The following is a 22,274-nucleotide window of genomic DNA, read 5'->3' as shown; positions in this document are numbered from 1 at the left end:
GAAAAATCTCCAATAAAAAAGATATTCTAGCTAAGGTAAAAGGTGATTACCCCTTTGAAGGATCAATAAAATTCTATTTTTTAATAGACTACAATACGCTGAATTGTTACACATGCAGTATAGCAGACAGCCAACATCTTGGACTCTAAAAAAATGGGCAGCCAAGTTCTGTCTCTAAGTGAAACAGGAAGTGTCAAACACAGGCCGGGCACACAGACGGGACTTTGCATTTTCTATGCGGACGATGTGAAAGCAAAACACCAACGAGGTTTCAGCCAATCACAACGGCAGGCTAACAAAGTGTACCATTTACATCAACACAAAGGCAAAGACAGACACAATTCTAAACAACATCCTCAAAAAACTATGACTCTACTAGTCAGAGAGTTCAGTCAAAACTGAATGGAGTCTGTGCAGGGTCTGAGTGAGTGCAGGCACAATGCCTGAAACAACATTTGGATAAGTGTTAACATTTGGAAACACACCAAACTGAGCAGCAGGGTTGAATGAGATCCAATGCAAACCCAGAATCTCTTTTATTAGGAGCTAATGGATGGTCTTTGGGTTTTTATTTGCATTTTCATGTTAAGTAGGTGCATTATATTGTTAGTTATAAAAGAATTTTATGAGATGTCAAGATTTTCCACATTTCTTTTCTCTAAAATACTTTCTTACACAGTCAAAAACACCTTTAACTTGAGAAAATCTACCAAATAAAATGTATATGAATTCAGACAAACTTAAAACTACAAGAAGCATAAAACAGTAATGACTGTAGATAGATTTTAAGGATGCTTCAGAAAAAGTTTTTTATTCAAACATCAGAGAGATCATACGCTGAATTTCTCCTTTGAAAGGTTCCGTTCTTCCTCTGGCTAAAAGGTTTTTATTTAAATTCTGAAAGCCAAACGGTTCCCAGGCGTGTTTTGTCCTTTGTTCACAAATAGATTCAGTTTCATGAGATCTGAATAAAGTCTCTGTGAAACATGTTGGTTAAAATGCCACAGAGTTCAGCTGTTCCTTTTCCAGCCAGTTCTTTACACCTCGATTTACTGGAATCTTCCATCAAATAAAAAAAAGGCTTTTATAAGACTTTATTTTAGAGCAAGACATAATGTATTACTCTTTAAAGAAGCGTTCTCTCAAACAAACAACAGCAAAACAATTCCTGGATGACAACTTCCTTCTCAAATTCTAATAATTATTTCATCTGCCGTTTAGCTACTATATTTGATACTGATCCTTCTTTTTGGGAATCAGTCTGACTGGAAGTCATGGCTTTAACGTACCCAGGTTGTTACGACACCGATCGTGAACAGGAAACACGTAAATGGGTCGGTCAATATACAAAACCCTTCAGAACTTTTGTTATTTTGAGCTTTTTGAGACCCAAACTAACAGAGAATGTTCTTCAGATGAATTCAACATGAACTTTACTATAAACACCAACAGACAGGATGCTAAAAAACTAAAGAAAACATAAAAAATAAATTTGTTTCCTCAATAAATTTAATTTTTTTAGGAGAGAGTCTGGTTGATCCTATTTCTGACTTTTTTTTAATATTATACTTTAGGATTAACTAATCATAAGATTGTGCTATAAGGGAAATTTGAAGTAAACAGATAAGCAAAACAGAAAATAAGGCTCAACTTCCCACTTTTAAGGTATTTTCAGTATGACAAAACACTGTGGGTGAGATTTGGATGATAAAAAAATACTTTCAGCTGAATCTGTAATCTTGCAGAATCCACCAAATCTGACTGACGGATGCATTTTCAGAACACAAAACAAGCAGAATTTTTAGCTTCGTCTTCCCCTCATAGGATCAAACTGAGGGGAGACTTTTAGTTTTTCAGAATTTGTCTTAAAACTTTCTTGATTTTATTTCAAATTAGCCTCATTTTGGCATTTTTTCCCTCTAAAATACTTGAATTCAGAATTTCACACAAAATTGTCCATTTATCTGGATTTGGGAGTGGCACATGAAAACACAGGTGGTCCCTCACAGTGCCTGGTGGTCTCCCATCCAAGGGCTATAAGGTCTGCTTAGGCTTGGAGATCATTGGCGAGTGGGCGTGTCCAGACAGTTGAAGATAAAGCTTCACGCCCACAGGTCATCAGGAAAACATTTTTAACAGCTTATAATACTTTCACAGATTGATTATATATTTTAATTAAAGAGAACATTTCCTGAAACTCCATTCAGATTTATTTTTGCCAGCCTAAAACGCAGCTAAAACACAATCAGAAAGACATTTTGCGTTTAGATATCCCTTCAGTGTTTGTACACAAAATAAAAGCATAGAAACAAAAAGTTGGTCAGTGGTGCTGGCCTTGATTATACGTCCCTTTCTCACATTCCTAACAGCATTACCTCGTAAGGCAGTAACACAGGCTCCATTGAGGCCCAGCGCACCAACAACAGGATCATTGAGGAAGTGTCACACAGGCTGGTCACGCATTTTCCACTGACCTCTTCCACCAATACAGCAAGCCAAATCTGATTAGGCCCAGCTATGCCATAAATTAGGAGGGCATATAGCAAAAATAATACAGGGATTCACTAGTCAAATCTGGAGCTATATATCAAGCTTCGGGGTTCTGTTGTGCAAGCAAGAGATTTGTGCTCAGTTTTCACGATCTGCAATCATTTCATTCAAACTATGAAATGTCTAATGAAGAGCCTTCTAGAGTGTAATGTGAGAATCACAAAAGCACCAAAGAAACGCCTAAAACTAAATGTTTTAGTTTTTGGGTGAAACTTTAACTGGAAAAACAGGATAAAACTGAAAGAAAAAATGAAGGTGAATAACTGAACTGAAAAAATAAACAACTTGCGGATCAAAAAGAAACAACATTCTTCACTTTTAGTCCTCAAGTAAAAAGAAAATTTGACTTAAAATTGATTCCATCTCATTACTTATACGAGAAAACTGTCCTTCTTCCATTAATTAGAGCTGGAGAGAGGAGCATTATGGGAGAGAAGCGTGAATCTCATTTGATGACGACTCTAGTGGGGAATGTCAGCCATTCTTAAGAGGGACTCTGGAGTCTCGGCGGTAGTAAAACAACCACCCACCAACATTTTTTTTTTCTCTCTCTTTATGGGTGGAGTTCAACCACAAGGAGGGGGTGAAAAAAAAGGAAAAAATATCTCTGGAATAATCCAGAGAGGAGGAAAACAAGCAATTCAAACGGCTTCCTGTTCCTTTAATGGAGTTAACGCTGAACTCTGCAGCATGAAAAGAGAGTAAATGAGTCTATTTTTTAAAGAAGAAGCTTGTGAAATTCCTGGGTTAAAACTGACTTTGTCACTATAGGACTCGGGAGGCGGCGGGCTGCGTGCTGCAGCTTGCAGAGTTCAGTACATTTCTATTGTAACTCTAGAATGAAGGTATGATGATAGTTCACCAAGTGCATGAAAAGGTGGAGTGGGGGTTTGCATTTTTCATTGAATAGGATGAAAACTGGATTAACTTGTTGGGTTTATACGGTGGCTGCGCGGTCACGTCACTGCATTGTGATCCTTAACAATCGAGCCTTTTGTGTGCACAGAGGTGATGGATGAACTGAAATCTTAGATGAAAGACTTGGACGTGTTTCGGACATCCATAATCAGGCTTATCACTTCCGTGCGAGATGCACGTTAAAGTTTTATAAGCAGGCACTCTGCCTAATAAGATTTTTATCTGCAGGCAAGTGAAATGGATCCAATTTCATTAGTTGTGATTACTGATCGGGGTGGGGGCGGTGGCGGTGGGGGGAGGCCGCCACATGCCGGCGGCACAAATTTAAAACGCATATGCTTCAGGTTTGATGGACGTGTGAGCGTGGGGCATCTGTATCCAGGCAGAGAGATCGCAGTTGCTGTTACGAAAGCCGGCGTCAGCTGCTGACTGCACACTTACAGCACAGCAGCACTCTGGCTCAGGAACTGCAGGGCATCCCAAAACCTCAGACCCTTCCTGCGTCACAGGCGGGATTCCCCCATGACACCCGTCCAAGGAATAAAACACCTTGTGGGCTTCTGTTTCTTTTTTTTTGTTCTTTTTTTCCACTTTTGGCTGGATCACAGCACCACACGCCGGGCAGGGATTTCCGAAAACAGATCGTTTTGGCAAAAGAACAGCTGAAAGCGAGCCAAACCACTCTGCTTCTCCATTGAGAGCAAACCTTGTAGTGTGACGGCAGCCTCGAGATTTAGAGTGATTTATTAAATACAGGTTCATATTTACAGGTGGCTTAGCACTGAAACACTGAAACTCTACAAAGAAGTGCTTAACTTAAACCCCACACCCTTAAGCCGTGAAGAGATTTGAATGGCGACGACTTAAAAAGCAGTCTTAAAATACCCAGAAAAAGGATTACAATGTGAAATTATCACTAAAAAAACAAAGATACCTCCACGTCTTGTCTCTGCATGCTTTGCTATTAATTCACAGCCACTAACCAGTTCAGTGGCAAACTGCCAGAGACTGTCGCTCAGTCAGCCATGATGCCTGAAGGCAGACCTGGGGGATGTTTTGCATAATATACTCAGTGCTTCCAAACGCTGTTTAAGCACCCTTCGGTTGGAAATCCGACGTCTGCGGTGACAGGAAACCCAGTGGATTACTGCTCGTCATGATTACACCTTTGAATTTGAAGATGCACCAAGCACACTACGCCTCAAGATGAAGTCGCTCGCACAACTTTATAACACCAGTTGTTTTTTTTTTTTTTTTTTTTTTACCTACCAGAAAATACAATTAAATTGTGTTTTTAACATGTTCCCGCACCATTTTCTCATTACATTTATAAAGAAAATTAAGCTTTAAATTACATTTCTTGCTTGTAATTTGGGGAATCAGGAGCAGACATAAAAAAATGCTGTTAGAAAAAGCCTGTAGCTAGCTAGCTAGCTAGCAGTTTCTTTGCTATGCTAACGTTAGCTTGGGGTTCTGATGTGCTATTAGTTAGTGGAAGGAGTGTATAAACCAAGGGTTCATGGGAAATTAGCGGAGCAACCGTCCCGCCCACAACCCAGATGAGAATTTCTGATGAAGTTCTGATGAAGAAAAATCAGAAGCTAATAGGAGAGCATGTAAAACAGATGGATAATAGCAAATAGGGTGGGGTTGCTATTAAAGACTCACTTCAATGAAAATGGTGTTTATAACATATTCCTGCACCATTTTCTCATGACAGATGTAAAGAAAATTAAGTTTAAAGTTAAATATCTTGTTTGAAAACTGCTGTTAGAAAAAGCCTGTAGCTATCTAGATAGCTGTGTCTTTGCTACGCTAATGTTAGCTTAGGGTTCTGAGGTGCAGTAAGCTAGCGGAAGGGTTGATGGGAAATTAGCGGAACTAACAGGCTAACAGCCCAGAAGAGAATTTCTGATTAGCGTCTGCTAAAAAAACTCCAAAAATATTGGATATTGCTCACCATTTTTGTTGCACCAGTGATGTTATGTTGGAGATGTGAGCAGCTGTAAGCTAGCAGGAGAGTGTGTAAATGATGGATAATGGAAATAAAAAACAACATAATTTGGGTTTTATATATGCCTCAAAATGACATAATCATAAACAAATGACCACTGGGAACGCTTTTAAAATAAATCAAAAGATGATTCCAGTGTGACTTTAAAACACTAGGAATAAAAACATAAGCAAAACAGAAAGCAGGAACATTTTCTGACATGGATGTCTTATCTGTGACGTTATGGGAATTCCTGGCTCAAATGAAAAGTGAGCTACAAGAAAGATCTAGAGCTTGAAAAACTCTAGTTATATTTCAGGGTTAGAATGAGCCTTTAGGGAGTTAAAGCAACACAAAAATCAAAATGAAGAGACACTGCGTCTCTTTACTAATATCCTGCTTTTACTTTTTTATGCCATATTTTCAAGAAAAAGGAGGTAACGTGTGTTTTTTTGCTAAATATATAACTAAACCAAATGTGAAACCCTCCCGAACAAAAAAAAGCCAAATTCCCACAATGCACGTCATAAGATTGAAACTAAATAACGGATCATGGCATTTTAATATTTGAGTAGTTTCAGATGATTTTACGAACTAATGGAACTTTCTGTCACTGCAGCGTATCAATCTTTGGGAGTTATGCCAATCGATCTGCTCAAGGTCTGCCACTATTTCAACATAACCTTTTGATGGGAAACGGACAGACGTTCCTACAAAAGTACAACGCAGGCGTCGCTTCTCTAAATCAAGGGCAGCAACACGTGTGTTTAACAACATTTCATAACAAGCGGTGTGGTCTTTAGGTCCGGCCTACATTATGCAAAAGCAAGGGGAGCCCTTTCGAGACCTGAACTTGATAGCCTGCCATACGTTTCTAATCCACACTAGGGCCAATGACAACGGAAATGCCCCCTTCCCCACCCCCACTTGCTTGCTGCAGCAGTATTTCTCTCCACGGGAAACCTTGGAGCATTTAAATCGGCAGCGGTGGTGGTCAGAGGAAGGATACCATATGCCAGACCTGAACCAAACAGATTAGCAAGCCGTTTTTTTGTGTGTGTCTGAGGTGATTGGTGCACGGCGGGGTGCGGGTGTGATAAGGGCTCTCTTTTTGAGATGTTCAGCAGTTTAGAAGCTGACACTTTCTGCTCATTTATCCACTTTCAAAAATTAGAAGGGGACACCCAAAGGACAATTGTAACCGTCCAAGCGAGTAAATATATCCTCATAGCTAAAAACATTTCATTTTGATTAATTGAAAAGTGGCAAATATGGGGCAGCATAAACATCTGATTTCAAAAGCACCACAAAATATTTTAATGAAAAATTCTATAAATGGAGAAGACTGCAAAGAAAAATCGCCAATCAGCCACAGTGCATGTTCATAAATTGCATGTCAAAGGTTATTAAGACAATAAACTAAAGGTGACTTGGGAAAAAAAACAGTTTCCTGTGCCTGGCCTGCACTTCCCTACCTCCGACTCTCAGTGAGAAACATTAACACTAACCAAAAACCAAATACCAGGGAGTTTTGGATGTGGCTGTGAGGTTTATCAGCTTTGCGTAACTAAGCTGACCCTCTTGACAAAACAGACTATATGGACCTCCTGAACTCTCGTCGGGATGAAGTCTGCTGACTGACCGTTTTATGTCTGCTGACGTCACACGCCACAATATTTGGCTTATTATAAGTGATGGATTTTTCCAAGCAATCCTGCTGCGGTAATGAAAGCAGGAAGCTTATTGCATCCACTTTGCTGGACTCTTTTTTAATAGCTGTTTGTTTTGATCTTGGCAAACACTCTTTTGGTGTATTCCCACAGAACAAATACATAAATACATGTTTGTGCCATCTCTTCTACTAAAATTTCATCTTCTGATCAACTGTAAAAGTGTTCCCAGAGGTCTTTTAATTGTGATTATACTATTTATGGGCATTTAGTCTAATTTATTACAAACCAGAACCCACAGAGAGCCACAAAGTCCCATTTTATTGTTTAAAAATTGACAATATTTATGTTTTTTTGTTGGCAAATAACCATTTATTTAGAAATTTAGTTTTTAAATATTGCAATAATTGAATAACAAATTTCAAATTAATTCAAAATTCCTATAAATAACAGTTGCAGTTCCTTTCAAAATAAAACCCATTCTGTGTCAAAAAAGGTCCTCCTGCTGCTCCTCCAGCTTTTCTTAAATTAAAAAAAGCATTGAAGCATTTTCATTGAAAATGCGCATATCATTTTAAACCATATTGGTTCAAAATTTAAACCACTTTAGTGTAATTTAACAAAAAAACTTTTATTTGACTTACTATAAATTAAAATACAAATTTAAAGAACATTTCTACAAAATGTCTGACAGTCAATTAAACTTTTTTTGCTTAGAGGGTTGACATGTTAAACAGAAATGGCAAAGCTAAACTAACAAATCTCTTATTTATTCAATCGCTAGAAATTTTTATTGAAGCTAAAGAGCCAGAAAAAGGGATAAAAGAGCCACAAGTTGCAGACCCCTGGTGGTCTAGGACATAGTTTCTGCAGTAACTTGCTAGAAACCTGCCTCTGAGTTGTGGGTGGGACAGTAAGCCTGCAATCCTATCACATCATCCCTTTATTTACAGCTTATTGCTCCTCGCGACCCCAACCTAACATCATCGGTACAACAAAAATGGCGAGAAATAGCCATACTTTTTTCAGGAAAATTAAGACGTTCATGGATCTATTCGTCTGCAAGGAGCACGTGGCCCCCCGATTGTAGCTTGTAGGTAGAAACGACAAGATTTTTTCAACTGCATCTTTTGTCTGCTCCTGATTCACAACTATTTGAATAAATAAATACTTAAAAATGCATTTTTAAGCCTATATATGTCCTCCATCATGATGAAAATGCAACAAGAACATGGTAACAACACTGAAAACAAAAATTTTCATTAAAAATTGTGGTTTTAGTGACTTTAACTCAACATTTCAACAAACTTATTGATTATAAAGCAAGTTTTCAGGCAAACCCTGACTGAATGCAACAGGAAAACAAATCCTAGAAACATTGATAATCTAGTTTGTTGGAGTTGCATCAAAAAAGGAGACATATTAAAATTCCCCGAGAGTCTATAGATACCATCTCGTTTGGATATGGTGATATAATTTCCCCCAGTCAGCTGCATTTGATCAAATGAAGAAGTCTTTCTGCGTGGAGTAAAGTGCGCCATATGGGCAGGTCGAACTTTCTTCAAGGCACAGCTGTGGGTTCATATGGTTCAGTCACATGCCCTGGCTTTTATATCTAACTTAAAGGGCAATAGGATGCACTAACATTGCACAATCCTGCAGTGGATGTTTAATAGGGCTGTAAAATGGTGCCCTTTTTAAAATTTGTCCCACGTGGGCCACCATTGTTTCGTAAAATTATATTTTTTTATGTTTCGAAATTTAAAAAAAATAAGTATTTCTTAATTTTTCGTGACATAAACAGGTATGTATACAACAATATATATAGATATATGTGTTAAAATAAGTAAATAAATATAACCGTTTATTATAATGCTAATTAGCAAAAAATATAAAGTGTAAGACAAATACGAAATTAATGAATGTTTATAACGGTCACTTTCTAATGTTTTATTCTCTATAAAATAGTTTAAATTCATATCTATATTTTTAAACTATGTAAACATTTTTTATGTAGCTTTATTGCATTTATGAGCGGTAACCGAGTCCATCCGCTATAGGTTATTGATCAGCCATACGATAAAGCCGAATCGATCTTTATTTAAAAAAAAAATAAAATAAAAAAATAAACGTTGCACTTTAATTTTTAAAGCAACTAATAATCGCTTCAAAAACAACTAAGTTTCATCGATTTAAATGGCTTTAAAGTTGAAAATCCCCCAAAATAAAAGGGGGAAATAAAGAAAAGCGTAAACTTACCACTTCGGCTTCCGTTCGATGTTCATACTCTCGGGACCGGAAGAAACATTCCTGTTTTCCTCCGTCTCTCAACAACGAATCCCACCTTCGGAGAGGACACCGGGGGATCGGGGCGACGGGATCTGTGGCCGCTCGGCGCGCGTGTCGGTTAGCAAAGCAGCCGTTTCATGTGACAGCATGATATCCGCGCGTGGAAATCGTGTTTTCGTAGTTGGGAGTGTGGCTCCGAGACAGACGCGCAGACCGAGAGAGGCGTGGAGAAACTCCACGGCCTGCATAGTCACATCATTGGTTGACAAACAGCAATCAGATGCAAATTCCTAACCTCTGAATCAGCAGGGTCCGGCCCCCCGCGTGCCCCCTCCCCGCGGTGGGGCATGGCGGTTAAGAGGAGAGAGTGGATGCGCGGCTCACACACCGTTTTGACATGTTTTTACCTTGACTGAATTAAAGCATTTTAATCTACAAGCTACAAAAAAACATTTTTTTAAATAAGAAAAATATATAGTTTTTTAAAATAGGCAAACATGTAGATGAGATGGAAACAGGAACTCTGCTTCACTGCTGTAACTGAAAACCTCCCAAAACTGCAGCTCTCACAAAGGTTAAAGGTTATTTCAAAGAGAGAAAACCCACCACGTTATTTGATACAGCTAATTTGGATCAAAGGTGTAATGTAAGTAAAAAGACCAAAGGTAAATAAAATAATAATATAAAGCAATTTCTAATAATCTCTAATTCAGAATTAACATTTTTATTTATTCTGATTGAGTTAAACTAAATGGTTTGACAGAAACCACGTATTTAAATCCAGATTTCCTCATGAAACTGGCTTTCATTTCAGAACCGGAGATCTCCTTGAATGATTAGACTCAGATTAACACAGAGAACAAGATAATCTGACATTGCCCCACAGATGACAATCTTGTATTTACAATAAACGTGCTAAGCCCCTTCCTTTAAAGATGAAATAAAGATAAAGACAGACTATTTATGTATGTATTGGTGTGAGTTTCTGACTAAAAAAGGTAAATAAATGAAATATTTAAAATCAGTCATCAGATAATTTTCACTCTTACAGACAAATCTAAATCAAATATCCCCCTGTGGTGATGACAACTATAATTTTACTCTTGATATTGAAATAATTGAAGATGAGTGATGCTTTTCAGCTTAAAAAAGCCTCAGCAGGGTGTGGCAGACGCTTGAAATTACTGCTTTCATAGCCACAATGACACAGCCGAAGAAATAATGTTGATAAAAACAACGACCCGAGTGTGACTTTTCCCTTATGCAGTCAGCCAACAAAACATGTTTTACCACTTGGTGTTGATGAGCCAACCATAGGTGAAATGGTTTAATGAAGCTGTAATGAGCAGGGAATTTTCCATTAGACAATGACGGAAGGAGAAAACCGATATATTGCATTGATGCTGCATTTGTTTTCATATAAATATTGATATTTGTGACTGATTGTTTGAGATGCAAATATGGGAGTCTTATTTCTTGTGTTTTCATTAAACAGGACTGTTTTTAGCAAGAACTTTTACCCAATTTTTAAAGGCTCTGAACAATTTCTAAGCTCATTTTAGGCTTAAAAATAAATAAAAACATCACTTTAAAGGCTGGACGTATAAAATAAATATAAAACAGAGCAACTTTGGATCTGCATCTATATAATTGACAAAGAAAAATATATTTTTTAATGTTTATTGGTTTGTTTTGAACACAATAATCAGTTAAAATCTTCAACTTAATTCAAAAGCTACTTATTTTGTATAAACTGTAGATTATTATTTATATTATCTACTAACCATCCATTTACTTTGTTAGAAATTAATCAAAAACTATCAAAACAAATATATAAACTTCTAAAGCCTCTTTATACCTTAAATATCCATTTAGTGTGTAAACCAATTAAACTCATGAGTGAGACGTTTCCTGAACAATTCCGCCATCTAGTGGACGGAGTTGGAATAAAACAGCCCCTTTGAAAAACAATAGTTCAGATTTTTTTTTTGTCTCTTAATTTTTTTTGTATTTTTGAAATATATTTTACTTAATAAAATAACAGAAACCCAGTTTGTTCAGTAGATAAACTATTTTTCAATATTTTTGTTTTTTCTTAGAACAATTTTACAAACAAGTCACTCCTCCTTTTCACAAAAGTACACAAACCTAAAAGAAAAACTCCAAAAAAGCAAATATTTTAATTTCTTTAATAGTTGTGATGACTATAAATATGCAATCATAAATACACAAAGATGCTTCAGTAAAGAGTATAAAGCTTTTAGACTATTAAGCACTTATTCAAATCAAATTTTGGCAAACAAACAAAAAAAAAAATTGATTAAATATTTACAGCGTAACTGCTTGCACTTAAATTGTTGGCAAAGCTCCGGAGAGCACAAACCTGACGAGGTCATCTCAAGAGAGCACAGAGTACGTAGACAGAAAAAAACAATCCATACATGACATTCAGAGTGAAGAATTTAAAGCCTGAGAAGTTGGACATCCACGCAACAAACACACAAAACTTTGGTTGATGGTGAAATGCACCAACATGTCAAGTTTCATTAAACTGTTAATGTCAGTTTAAACAATAAAATTAATGAAAAAGAACAAAACATCCTGCATCTCCAAACTTGATCAAGTAGAGAGAACTATAAACAATAAAAAACAGAAGTTTGTGTTCATAAGGCAGAAGTGCGTTTGTGTTTATTCTGCTGTTGGTAACATTACTCTGAGATATTAAGAAAAAACAAGTGTCTCCGTTTGTATAACACCTCTACTGTACACACTGTACAGTATATTGTTCAACCATAATGCAGTTTCATTTAAAGTAGTCTGTGTGAAGAACATGCAGTTGAACTGCTGGGTCTGCGCAGACGCATGCTTAAAGGCAGTTCAAACACGTGTGGCAGTGGTTAAACTGTGACCACGTTGTTGCTCCGTCCATACGTTACGCAACACAGGCTGAAGTGTAAACTTGTATTTGAAAGTCGTGTGTCGTCAAGCCAAACCAATCCGTTTCTAGACCACAGAAATAGTGAGAAGGTAACTTTAAATCTCAAGCAACCATTGAGCGCAGAGGAAGATGGCGTTCAAGCTTCGCACCAGGCGGCCGAGTCTCTCAGGCAGTGATGTTTGAAGTAGTAAACCGAACACGCTGAAGGGAAGGAGGCGATTCCAGTCCAGAGTTTGTGCCAGCAGATATTAGTCAAGTTCAACTACAGTATTTCGTTAAAGGATCTGACAAGAATGTGTACTTTATGCTGTTATAAGTTTAAAAAACATATTCATGATGTATTAAACCGTAAAACAACCAAACTCATGTGATTTCTCGATTTCATCTGTCGTCAAGAGGCGACAACTTTGTGACATAAACACTAACTTTTTGTATAAATGAAAACATTTTGACGTCTGTGCTGCTTTGAGACCTGTTTCATTTTACGACTAAAAACAGCTAATAAACCATCAGCAAACCTGCACTACTACAACACATACTAACAAGCCATAATCATCTTGCTTATCGTGCCTATGGGTGGAAATGAGTTTAAAACTGACTTTGAGACTATGCAGAGATCATGTTTGAGGACATCCGAGCTCCACTTCCTGAAGAACATTCCGGATCCCGGTCTCAGCTCAGCTGCTCCAGGTAGGCAGACAGCAGAAGTGACGGAGGCAGAAACTCCTCCTGCTTGTTCACCACCTCCGTCTGACGCGAGCCTTTGGAGTTGGTGCCTGTGGATCCGACAGGAACGCTGGATTTAATGAGTTACTTAGATCCTGGAAGTTTCTGCTTTTGGACAGATATCTACGGTGGCCCAGAAGGTCAAATTAAATTAATAACTCAACAATTAAAGAGCAAAACAAATAAAAATGACACTTTAACAATCAAAATGAATTACAATATGAAATGACACTAAATAAATAGCAAATGTTTAAGAAAACTAAAGTAATAATTCGATTTTTAGAAATTAAATGTAATGTTAAAACATTTTTTTTTGGAATTGTTCAGTTTTATCTTTTAATTTTTTCTTTTATTTGAATCACTTTATTATTATTTATACACATAATAATTATTTGAATATACTTCCCATTAGTGCTGGGCAATATGGAAAAAAAATATCACAATAAAGTATATTTTTAGGTATTCTCAAAAAAAATTATATAAAAATGTCATTACTTACTCACTCTGAGTTTAATTTTTCTATGAACATATGACTGAATCGTCACAAATAAGAAACATTTTTTAAAAGTGCTCAAGAGTTTCTAGTTTCTTAGTAGGAAAACACATTTTGCACAAAAATTCAACAATAAAAATGGTTTTAAAGAAACATTTATTAAGCATCTTTCTACTTACTTGCAGAGACGAGGTCCATATACTGGCAGATGGCATGAAGCAGCAGTCGTTCAAAACTGATCAGAGAAAGAGAAAGATGAGTTTCCTCTCTGCTGTTCCTTCATTTCTTCAGTTATGTCACCGTTTCCCTTCTCAGATCAATAACGCTCGTCAGGCCGATATTTCCTCACATCCTGATTTTGTTGTAAGCAGCTGCTCATCTCTGACTTCTCTGGGATTTAATCCAGTAGAAATCGTTTTTTCCAGGAGGGAAAATTCAATTTAAACTGTTTTTGTCATTTGTTTTAACACAATGTAAGGAGGTGCAGTGGTCAGATATAAGGAGAAGTGAAGGAGGAATTGATATTTTTACATAAAAGAAGGATGAGAGGAGCACTTCCTGCTGCTTCAGTTTTATCATGACAGAGCAGAGGTATAATGAGGCTGATGGTGCAGCGTCTGCACACAGTCCAAAACCTCAGGGTACTTACGTCGCAGGGGTTTTAAAGACTCCGGGGGTTCTGAAGATCTGCAGATACTCTGAGAACAGAAAGAGGATTTCTACCTGCTGCTGAGGTGGGTTGTGTAAACTGAGCGAGGCTCCGCCATGAAAAAGCTCAGAAGGTTTTCCTCCAGGACTTCAAGCGTTCCCTAGAAAACAGGAGAGAGTCAGTGAGTGGAGGACAGTTACATTATAATCCAAATTCATACTAAAGTAAAATTTAAATTGATCAGCTGATTGGATGATTTGTAAACGCTACATGTTATAGCCTCTTATTGCCAGTAGGTGGCAATCTCACTGCGTCACTTCTTTCTTCTCATTCCCTCCAGGATTTGGTGATTTTGCAATCGCACCGATTCAATCAATTCCTGCAATTTTTTTTGTCCAAGCAAGAAAACTTTCCTCTCATTTTGAAGAAATTTGTAAGGTTAAGTTGTCTCTACTGATCAAATTTAGAAGTTCAATCATAAACGTCATCGCTCTTCCCAGTCAAATGAGCGGATCCGTTACAGATCTACTGTCTCCTTGATTCTTGTGATCCTTGCATTCATGCATATGAAAATCTGTTCATTTTAATTGTATTTTATTTCTATTATAATTGTTTTAACTAGGGCTGCCACAATTAGTCACCTATCGACGACTATTAAAATAGTCGACGACTAATTTAATAGTTGATTAGTTGTTACTTTATATTATATGGAGTCAGAGTGTAGTAAAGTAGAAAGTTATAATGATATTCTGCTAGTTTTTTGGACTATTTTGACATTTATTAAGGTTTATTAGGCTACCATTTCAGCTACATGCTAGATATGTTGGCTAATTTAGGATTTTTTTATATTTTTTTTAGCTAATTTGGAGTCTAGCTAATATTTCAGCTGCATAATAGCTATTGTGGCCAAATTAGGCTTTTTTTGTTGTTGTTTTTAAGCTATTTTGGAGTTTAGTGAATATTTCAGTATATGCTAGCTATTTTGGCTAATTTGGGATTTGTTTCAGTTTATTCTTGCTAATTTGATGTTTAGCTAATATTTCAGTATATGTTAGCTATTTTGGCTAGTTTAGGATTTTTTATTTATTTATTTTTTTTTTGCTAATTTGGAGTTTAGCTAATATTTCAGCTATGTTTTTAGCTATTTTGGCTAATTTAGGATTTTTTCCTAATTTCTTGGCCAATGTTGCATTTAACTAATATTTTAGCTGGCTATTAGCTTCAGTGATTTCTGCTATCAATTTCAGCATCTTCAGCTATCAGCACTAGCGTTTTCAGCAATCAAATTCAGCTTACAGCATTCACACTAGCATTATCTCAGGTAATGTTATATATCTAATTTTTAGTTAGTTTAAAGCTAATGATGGTTTAGGTGTCTGCTTTACATCCAGTTTGCACATGACCCGATTAGTCGACTAATCTGAAAAAATAATCAGTGATTAGAAGACTATTAGAATAATCATTTGTGGCAGCTCTAGTTTTAACTGTATTTTATTTCTTGTGTTGATGCCTTTTGGCCCAGGTCTCCCTTGAAAAAGAAATCTAATCTCAATGGGATTTCCTGGTAAATAAAGGTTAAATTAAAAAAAAATACAAATAAAAAGATTATCCCCACATTGTTGATAAAATCTCTAAAAAACCACAGCTAAAGGTCGTGATCAACAGTATTTGATATATATAGTTTATATATATATTTTAATAAAAGTGGAGATTAACAGTTTTTCTCTTCTTGCAACATTATATGGAAGTCAAAGATGTTTGATGATATTGAAAAATATTCCAACTTTTTCCACACCTTTTTAGAAGCAAATTTACGTCGTTTTGCGTCACAACAACCATTAAAAATGTCCACAAGATCCTGGAGGAACTGTTTAAACCAAATATCTAGCATACAATAAAAGGACTCAAACCACTGATTAAAGAAGACAAATATTTCAATGCTGGCAGAATAAAACATCATGATTAAGACGAACATTTCTGAAGGTTTTGAGATGAAAATGTAAACTTTATGTTATTCTGGGTTTAAGATAGAAGTCTGCATTTATAGAAATGTAAAAACAAAAGATCTTAAAGTTTAGAACAATCACACAGATCCTGCTATAATCCAAACTACAGCAACAACTAACATGCATTTAATATACATTTTTACAAATAACCCACCATAGGAATCTGCTTCCGCCTCAGAGTGGCTCGAAGTCTACGATCGATTCTTTGGAAGCAGTCCTGAGCTTTGAAGGCAGGATTTACTGAGGGGAGAGGAAATGAAATCAGCCAAAAAAACAACAATACTCCAAAATAAAGCAGGAAAACGTGACATTCACCATTCCTCTGGTCTTTTAGAGGCTGGCCGTGAAGTTTCCTCTTGGCTCCTTCCTTCTCCAGTAGAGACAGCAGCCTCTCCTGCTCCTCACCGGAGCAGTTCATGAAGTCGTTCCATGGCTGGGACCACAGAGGAAATGCTTTAGCACACATATATCTGCAGCTTGTAACTTTAAAAGATGTTAAGTCTGAGGAAAAATATGCAAAAATAAAGAAATAAACAGGTAAAAATAAAGCATTATCATCCAAACTTGACCACTAAAAAACACTTGAATAAAGACCTAAAATACAGGATGACATTTGCAGTTTTTAACACATTTTGAAGCTTTTTACTGTATTGATTTATTGTACTAAATGTAAAGTATGGACAGAAGAAGTAAACTAAACAAGCAGTGAATGTCTACAAACCACATCCAGATCAAGACTGGAACCACAAACTCACAGTTTACATTTCTTGAATATGATTTAAAGAGACAAAAACTTGGTGATTGATCTGAGATCACTGTGTTTGAGCACTAGTTTTCTGGGAGGCTAAAGCAACCGTTCACCTCAATGTAGTTTTCATTGGTGCAGGCTTCAGTGAAGATGGACGGAATGGCAGGATGACTGCCGACCTCCAGGTCGTCTTTGGAGCACTCATCCTTCTCTAGAAGGTTGGCAAGATAGAGTGCTGGGAAATAAAAGTAAAAAAACCTTTATAAGACTTAAAGTTTGAACTGTATTTAGTTTCTAGCTTCTCCTGCTTTGTTCTTAAACCAGAACCACGGTTTTTTACGTTGTGATAACATAAACGCCAGCGCACTTACTGTTCTCCTGTCGACGGAGGCTCTTTTTGCCTTTGGCACGGGGGATGAGGTCAGAGTTGCGGGCGGCTTGGATGCAGAAATGCTTCTTTTTGGCAGGTGACACTCGCTTGGCAGGAGAGCAGGGCAGTGAAGAGCACTTACGCTCCTCGATCAGGCTGAGAAATGAGCAAAGACAATTTAATTTAGATAATTTAAAAAACTCCCAGCGTGTTATGGAAATTCACTTATTAATATAGTTCAACTACCTCTCCACAAAAAACTTGTTTATTTCTGTGTGCACACAGCAGTATTAATGCAAACAAAGCAGGGAGTAGGTGTGGCGTAACGTTTCTCTTTCTGTTCATGAGGTAAACTCGTAGGGCTATGTATGGGAATTCTAGTATCTCTGCATAGTTTAAAGGCTGGGTTGAAAACTCTGTCAGTTTCTGTAAAGTGGGGTAAAAAATATTTGCCAGCCATTAATTTTGAAGGTTTTCCTACTTAAAAAGACGAGGCAAGTCTGTAAACAGAAAGACTTCTCCTTCCATAGATTCTTTATCGGATTGAATTACCAAGACTTGTTGGGCTGCTTCAGAATCTTAAAATAACTTTTTTTATAGCCACTCCTTCGTTGCCATGGCAACATGTTTGACGTCATTGTCATGCTAGAAGCCTTCACCGATGGAAGGAGGTTTTAGATCAAATTCTCACCAAACATGGAATAATTTATTTAATATACAGTAGAGGTTTGTGTTAAAGCAGCTTCAATACATGATACTTCCACCCCCATGCTTCACAGTGGGTACAGTGTTCTCGTGATAAACCCAGCATTCTTACCCCTCCTCCACACACGGCAAGTGGCGTTTACACCAATGAGCTTCATTTTGGTCTCATCTGACCACAGGAGGTTTGTCCAATCCTCCTCTGGATCATCCAGAAGATGTTTGGCAAACTTGGACACGTGCTAGCTTAAACAGGGGGACCTTTGGATTTAAATCCTTGATGTTTTGTGTTACTATAGTAACCTTCACTACTGTCATCCCAGCTCTCTTCAGGCGACTGACCCATTCTATTGTGTTGTTTGTTTCCTTAACAGTCTCTAGATAATTTGTACTTCACCAGGTGAGAACTTACATGAAGCTCCAAATATTACTGATATTGTTATTTTCATTTTTTAAATAATTGCTCCAATAGTTAATCTCTGCACACCAAGATGCAGGTCTATAATCTTGTCCCTGGTGTCCTTTGACAGCTCTTTGGTCTCGTTCATAGTGAAGAAGGTTACAGTCTGATAGCTAAAGGATGTGGACAGGTGACTTTAATACAGATCACATGTTCAATATAGATTAAAAGAAGAACTTTATAAGCAATAAATAAGTCTGCAAGCAATTTATTTTCTGCACCGTTTGACAAATAGTCTATCATAAATCATAGATTCTTATGTAACATTCCGTCTCTCACATTTATAATGTACATTTAAGGAACATTAAAGACCTCTCTGGTCTTTTTTAGAGGAACTTGAAGAACTGATGAAAGCCAAACACTCTTTTGCCTCACTGTAGCTGTTTCTGAGGTAAGATGATGCAATGTCCTACTGGAAAAGTGCTCTACTTACAAAAAAAGTTTGGATATATGCCAATATGGAATTGATACCAAACTGTAATGTTTTCCAACATTTTATCATAACAGATCTATTAATATTAAGTTAATGTAGTTGCAATGCTGGATCTGGTTGGTCCATAAGGCTTTCTTGTCTTAAAATTAGGATTATTTGATAATAATATTTACATGAACTATTTAAACACAGTTTTCCTTGTATTAATTATTTTTTAAAAAAGCTCTTCGTGAAATGGGAGCAGGAGTAGAAATAGAACAGCAGGACCCCGCATCAGCTTCAAATGTAGGTCAGTGTGTTTCACAGGAACCGCCCCCGTTTGGGTTTACGCCTCTGAAATCCAGTACTTTTAAACCAGAAACTACAAGTTACATCATAAAAATAATGCTAGATTTAGTCGGAATTTCCACCTAAATGCATCAAATGCAGGCATTTAAATGGGAAAATGTTGGGTATTTTATAATCTGTTCAAAATGACAATAATAATGACAATAATAATGACAATTTTAAGGTTTTCTAGCATTTTGAAGAATTACAGCAGACTATTTACTGACATTCAATCACATTACGTAAAGTATTTTTGTCCTGTCATCATTAATATTTCGCTACCTGCTAACTTCCTGGCAGAAACCCCAACCTATGAATGGCTACAAGCCTCTTATATTAACAACAATTCAACTGTACCTACATTCAGATACTAAAATACAATCCCGAAATTAAATCTTATTTTGTAGGTTATTCGTAGTCGAGGCTAACGAGCCAATTTACGTAAACGGTTCACTCACATATAATCCTGTTCTTCATTGCTATCTGTCAAAACGACCATCTTATTCCAGTAGGAACACACGGAAATGTTTCTCCAACTGTATATTTATAAACAATGTAACAACAAAAAATTACGGGTAAAGTAAACCGAGAAATTAAACGGCGAAGGTGTCCCACAAATACAGCAAAAAATGAAATGGCTAGCCACTAGCGGCTAGCTTCTTCTTTTGGACGCTAGCACAGTCGTCAATCAACATGTCGACAGCATTAACGCCCCCATGTGGCGGGCGGGGTTACTACTACAAATAGTAATAACATTCAAAAGATACAAATAAATGATTAATTAATTGAATTTTATTTCATAAAAAGGAAAACATTGATAGAAAAATATTATAAGATAAAATGAACTTGCTAAATTGAATGTTTGTACAGATCTGACTTGGACTCACATTTCATTTTGTCTTACTTGTATGCTAAAACGTTGTGAATAAACACACAACACTAAAGGTTTAAAAATAAATGTATAATTCGCTAAAACGTTGTGAATAAACACACAACACTAAAGGTTTAAAAATAAATGTATAATTCATCAGTAAGAAAAACATTAGAAATATTCAGTCATAACTAACATAGTAACATTTATTTAAAAAAAAAATACACCAGACGCTGGCCAAGCGTCTGGCGGGTTCAAACCTGGGAGGGGAACTGGCAGGGTACTCATTGAGTAAGCTCTACAGTCCAGTATTCGCTACCAGCTTGTACTGTGCTGAGTACTCACTGGTAGCGCCTGAGACATGTAGTTGGGTGCCCTTGTATTTTACGGTAATCGCTTTCTACCGCCCGCCTTCACCAATCCCCACTCAAGCTGCTCCTAGCGCCCTGGCGGGTCCCCGGGTTAACCCCCAGGATGCAAGGAGCAGCTCGAGGTGCCTTCCAGCACGTTAGCACACTACCAGGTTTGAACCAACGGACGATTGTCGCTGATCGGTATTTATACCCCTCTGTTACCCACACGTCCAAACTAATGGTTTTAACCCCAGTGCTTTTTTGGCAAATTTGAATTACACACTATATGTTTGTTAGTTTTAAATAAAATAGGGTGAAAAAAAAATGATTTAAAATGTTTTTTTTATTTAAAAAAGATCAATTTCGAGCCGCAATGCATGCTGGGAAACGTGACGCAATTTCGCTAGGCGAGCTAAGCTAATATGAAGCTAATGAGATGAATCATCTCTGACGTCACCCATTGACTTCCACACATAGACTGTAAAAAACAATTATTTTATGTACAATCTATGCTTCCACAGTCGCCCGAAATGAAGCCTGAATATTCAGCTCATGACCGCAGCCATATTGGCTGGAGTTAACTCCGCCCCACACGGAGGTTCCAAATATGGGGAAAAGGGGCGGGACCGAGTTCACCCGCTTTTCCTCTGGTTTGTTTTAGTTCACGCCCACAGCTCTGCAGTCGGCGGCCCCTCGATGCTAACAGCTAACCGCTTCAACTCTCCAGCAAAGCAGCACCGCGGTGGATTATTTACATCATGAATCTTTACAGGTGAGTACTTGGTGTTTAACACACAATCTGTAAAGCGGTGGAAGTGACTTTTAGACAACAATGAAAACATATTTTCCCGTGGTACGAGTTTAGTACGATGCACCACAACAGTAATATGATTGTGTAAAACGTAGTTTTTCTCTAGTGTTAAATCAAATTGTTGAAATATGATCACATGATGCTGTGATTACAATATGAGGAGCATTTATCTTTACTTCTTAGTTAAGTTAATCATGTCAACTTCTTAAAGCTGGAGCTAATATTTAAGTGAATCCTCTAAACACAGTCACAGTGAAGCAGAATGAACTAATATCAGTCAGAATGTGATGAACATCAGGTCTGAAGAGGTTAAACAGATTGATGCTGCCTCCTCTTCTGCTGACAATCCAACTAAATACTGTCATGTTCTTTCAAAGATAAACTCATTTTCTTAAAAGATTTGGGTCAAAGATATTCACGTGTATTTTCAGCATAAACAATTTTAAATATTTTATTTTATGTTTAGAACATCTTTCCAAAACAGCATATGTACAAATATTTTTGAGTAAAATCTATTTTCTTTTCCTTACAATTTCAGTTTGGATTAATGGTGATGTCATTTCCATTTGGCACCAGAAGGACCGTTCAACAAAACCACCACGGCGACGTGAGCTCGACGAGGACCCACATCACCTGGATCAGCTGAGGCGGACGGTGGTGGACATCTTTTATTTTTAATTCTACAAGGAAGAGCAGCTCCTGGTTCTCTCATCACTGTGGAGGACGTGAACGGCCGACGTCTGGAGTCTGGAGCTGTCATGGGGATCGGAGAGAACGTCCAGCAGCTGCACACTCTTCAACCCAGCACTAAACTTTTTTTTTCTTTCATTTCTTACTGAATTTTATTTTCAGTAGATAGAAATGTACTCTTTAGGATCATTTATTCAGTTTTTTAAATATTAAAAACAGACAGTAGTATCATAGATGATGCTTTCTAACCATGACATGTTTAAAGAGGTCCCTATTT

The 22,274-nt window shown here is 37.1% G+C and overlaps 2 protein-coding genes across 2 annotated transcripts in view; both read right to left on the bottom strand.

Annotated features, from left to right (window-relative positions):
* The window catches only part of arid3a (AT rich interactive domain 3A (BRIGHT-like)), a 51,516-nt gene extending 41,639 nt beyond the window's left edge, over positions 1 to 9,877 (bottom strand). Inside the window, exon 1 of the mRNA XM_024279315.2 lies at positions 9,391 to 9,877. The gene's annotated coding sequence lies outside the window, so the exon portion shown is untranslated. The remainder of the gene's footprint in view (positions 1 to 9,390) is intronic.
* A 1,716-nt stretch (positions 9,878 to 11,593) lies between these two features.
* r3hdm4 (R3H domain containing 4) lies at positions 11,594 to 19,958 on the bottom strand. The gene is made up of 8 exons (XM_024279313.2): positions 19,731 to 19,958; positions 17,352 to 17,506; positions 17,094 to 17,215; positions 16,548 to 16,665; positions 16,387 to 16,472; positions 14,301 to 14,386; positions 13,757 to 13,812; positions 11,594 to 13,134 (listed from the first exon to the last, which is right to left on the bottom strand). Exons 1-8 carry the CDS (start codon positions 19,769 to 19,771, stop codon positions 13,031 to 13,033), a joined length of 768 nt encoding a protein of 255 aa, XP_024135081.1. The 5' UTR covers positions 19,772 to 19,958; the 3' UTR covers positions 11,594 to 13,030.
* Between the last annotated feature and the right edge of the window lie 2,316 nt (positions 19,959 to 22,274).

The sequence above is a fragment of the Oryzias melastigma genome, linkage group LG4 (assembly GCF_002922805.2).
Source record: "Oryzias melastigma strain HK-1 linkage group LG4, ASM292280v2, whole genome shotgun sequence".
Taxonomy (NCBI): domain Eukaryota; kingdom Metazoa; phylum Chordata; class Actinopteri; order Beloniformes; family Adrianichthyidae; genus Oryzias; species Oryzias melastigma.
The sequence above is the reverse complement of the archived record's forward strand: the minus strand, read 5'-3'. Positions and strand labels throughout refer to the sequence as shown.

Bases quoted from the DNA above. Each gene is read 5' to 3' on its own strand.
- r3hdm4 (XM_024279313.2), bottom strand. From the start codon at position 19,771: ATGGTCGTTTTGACAGATAGCAATGAAGAACAGGATTATAT. The intron at 17,507-19,730 runs GTGAGTGAACCG...CTCATTTCTCAG, and splicing joins AATGAAGAACAGGATTATAT to CCTGATCGAGGAGCGTAAGT. The intron at 16,666-17,093 runs GTGAACGGTTGC...CTGTGGTCCCAG, and splicing joins CCAATGAAAACTACATTGAG to CCATGGAACGACTTCATGAA.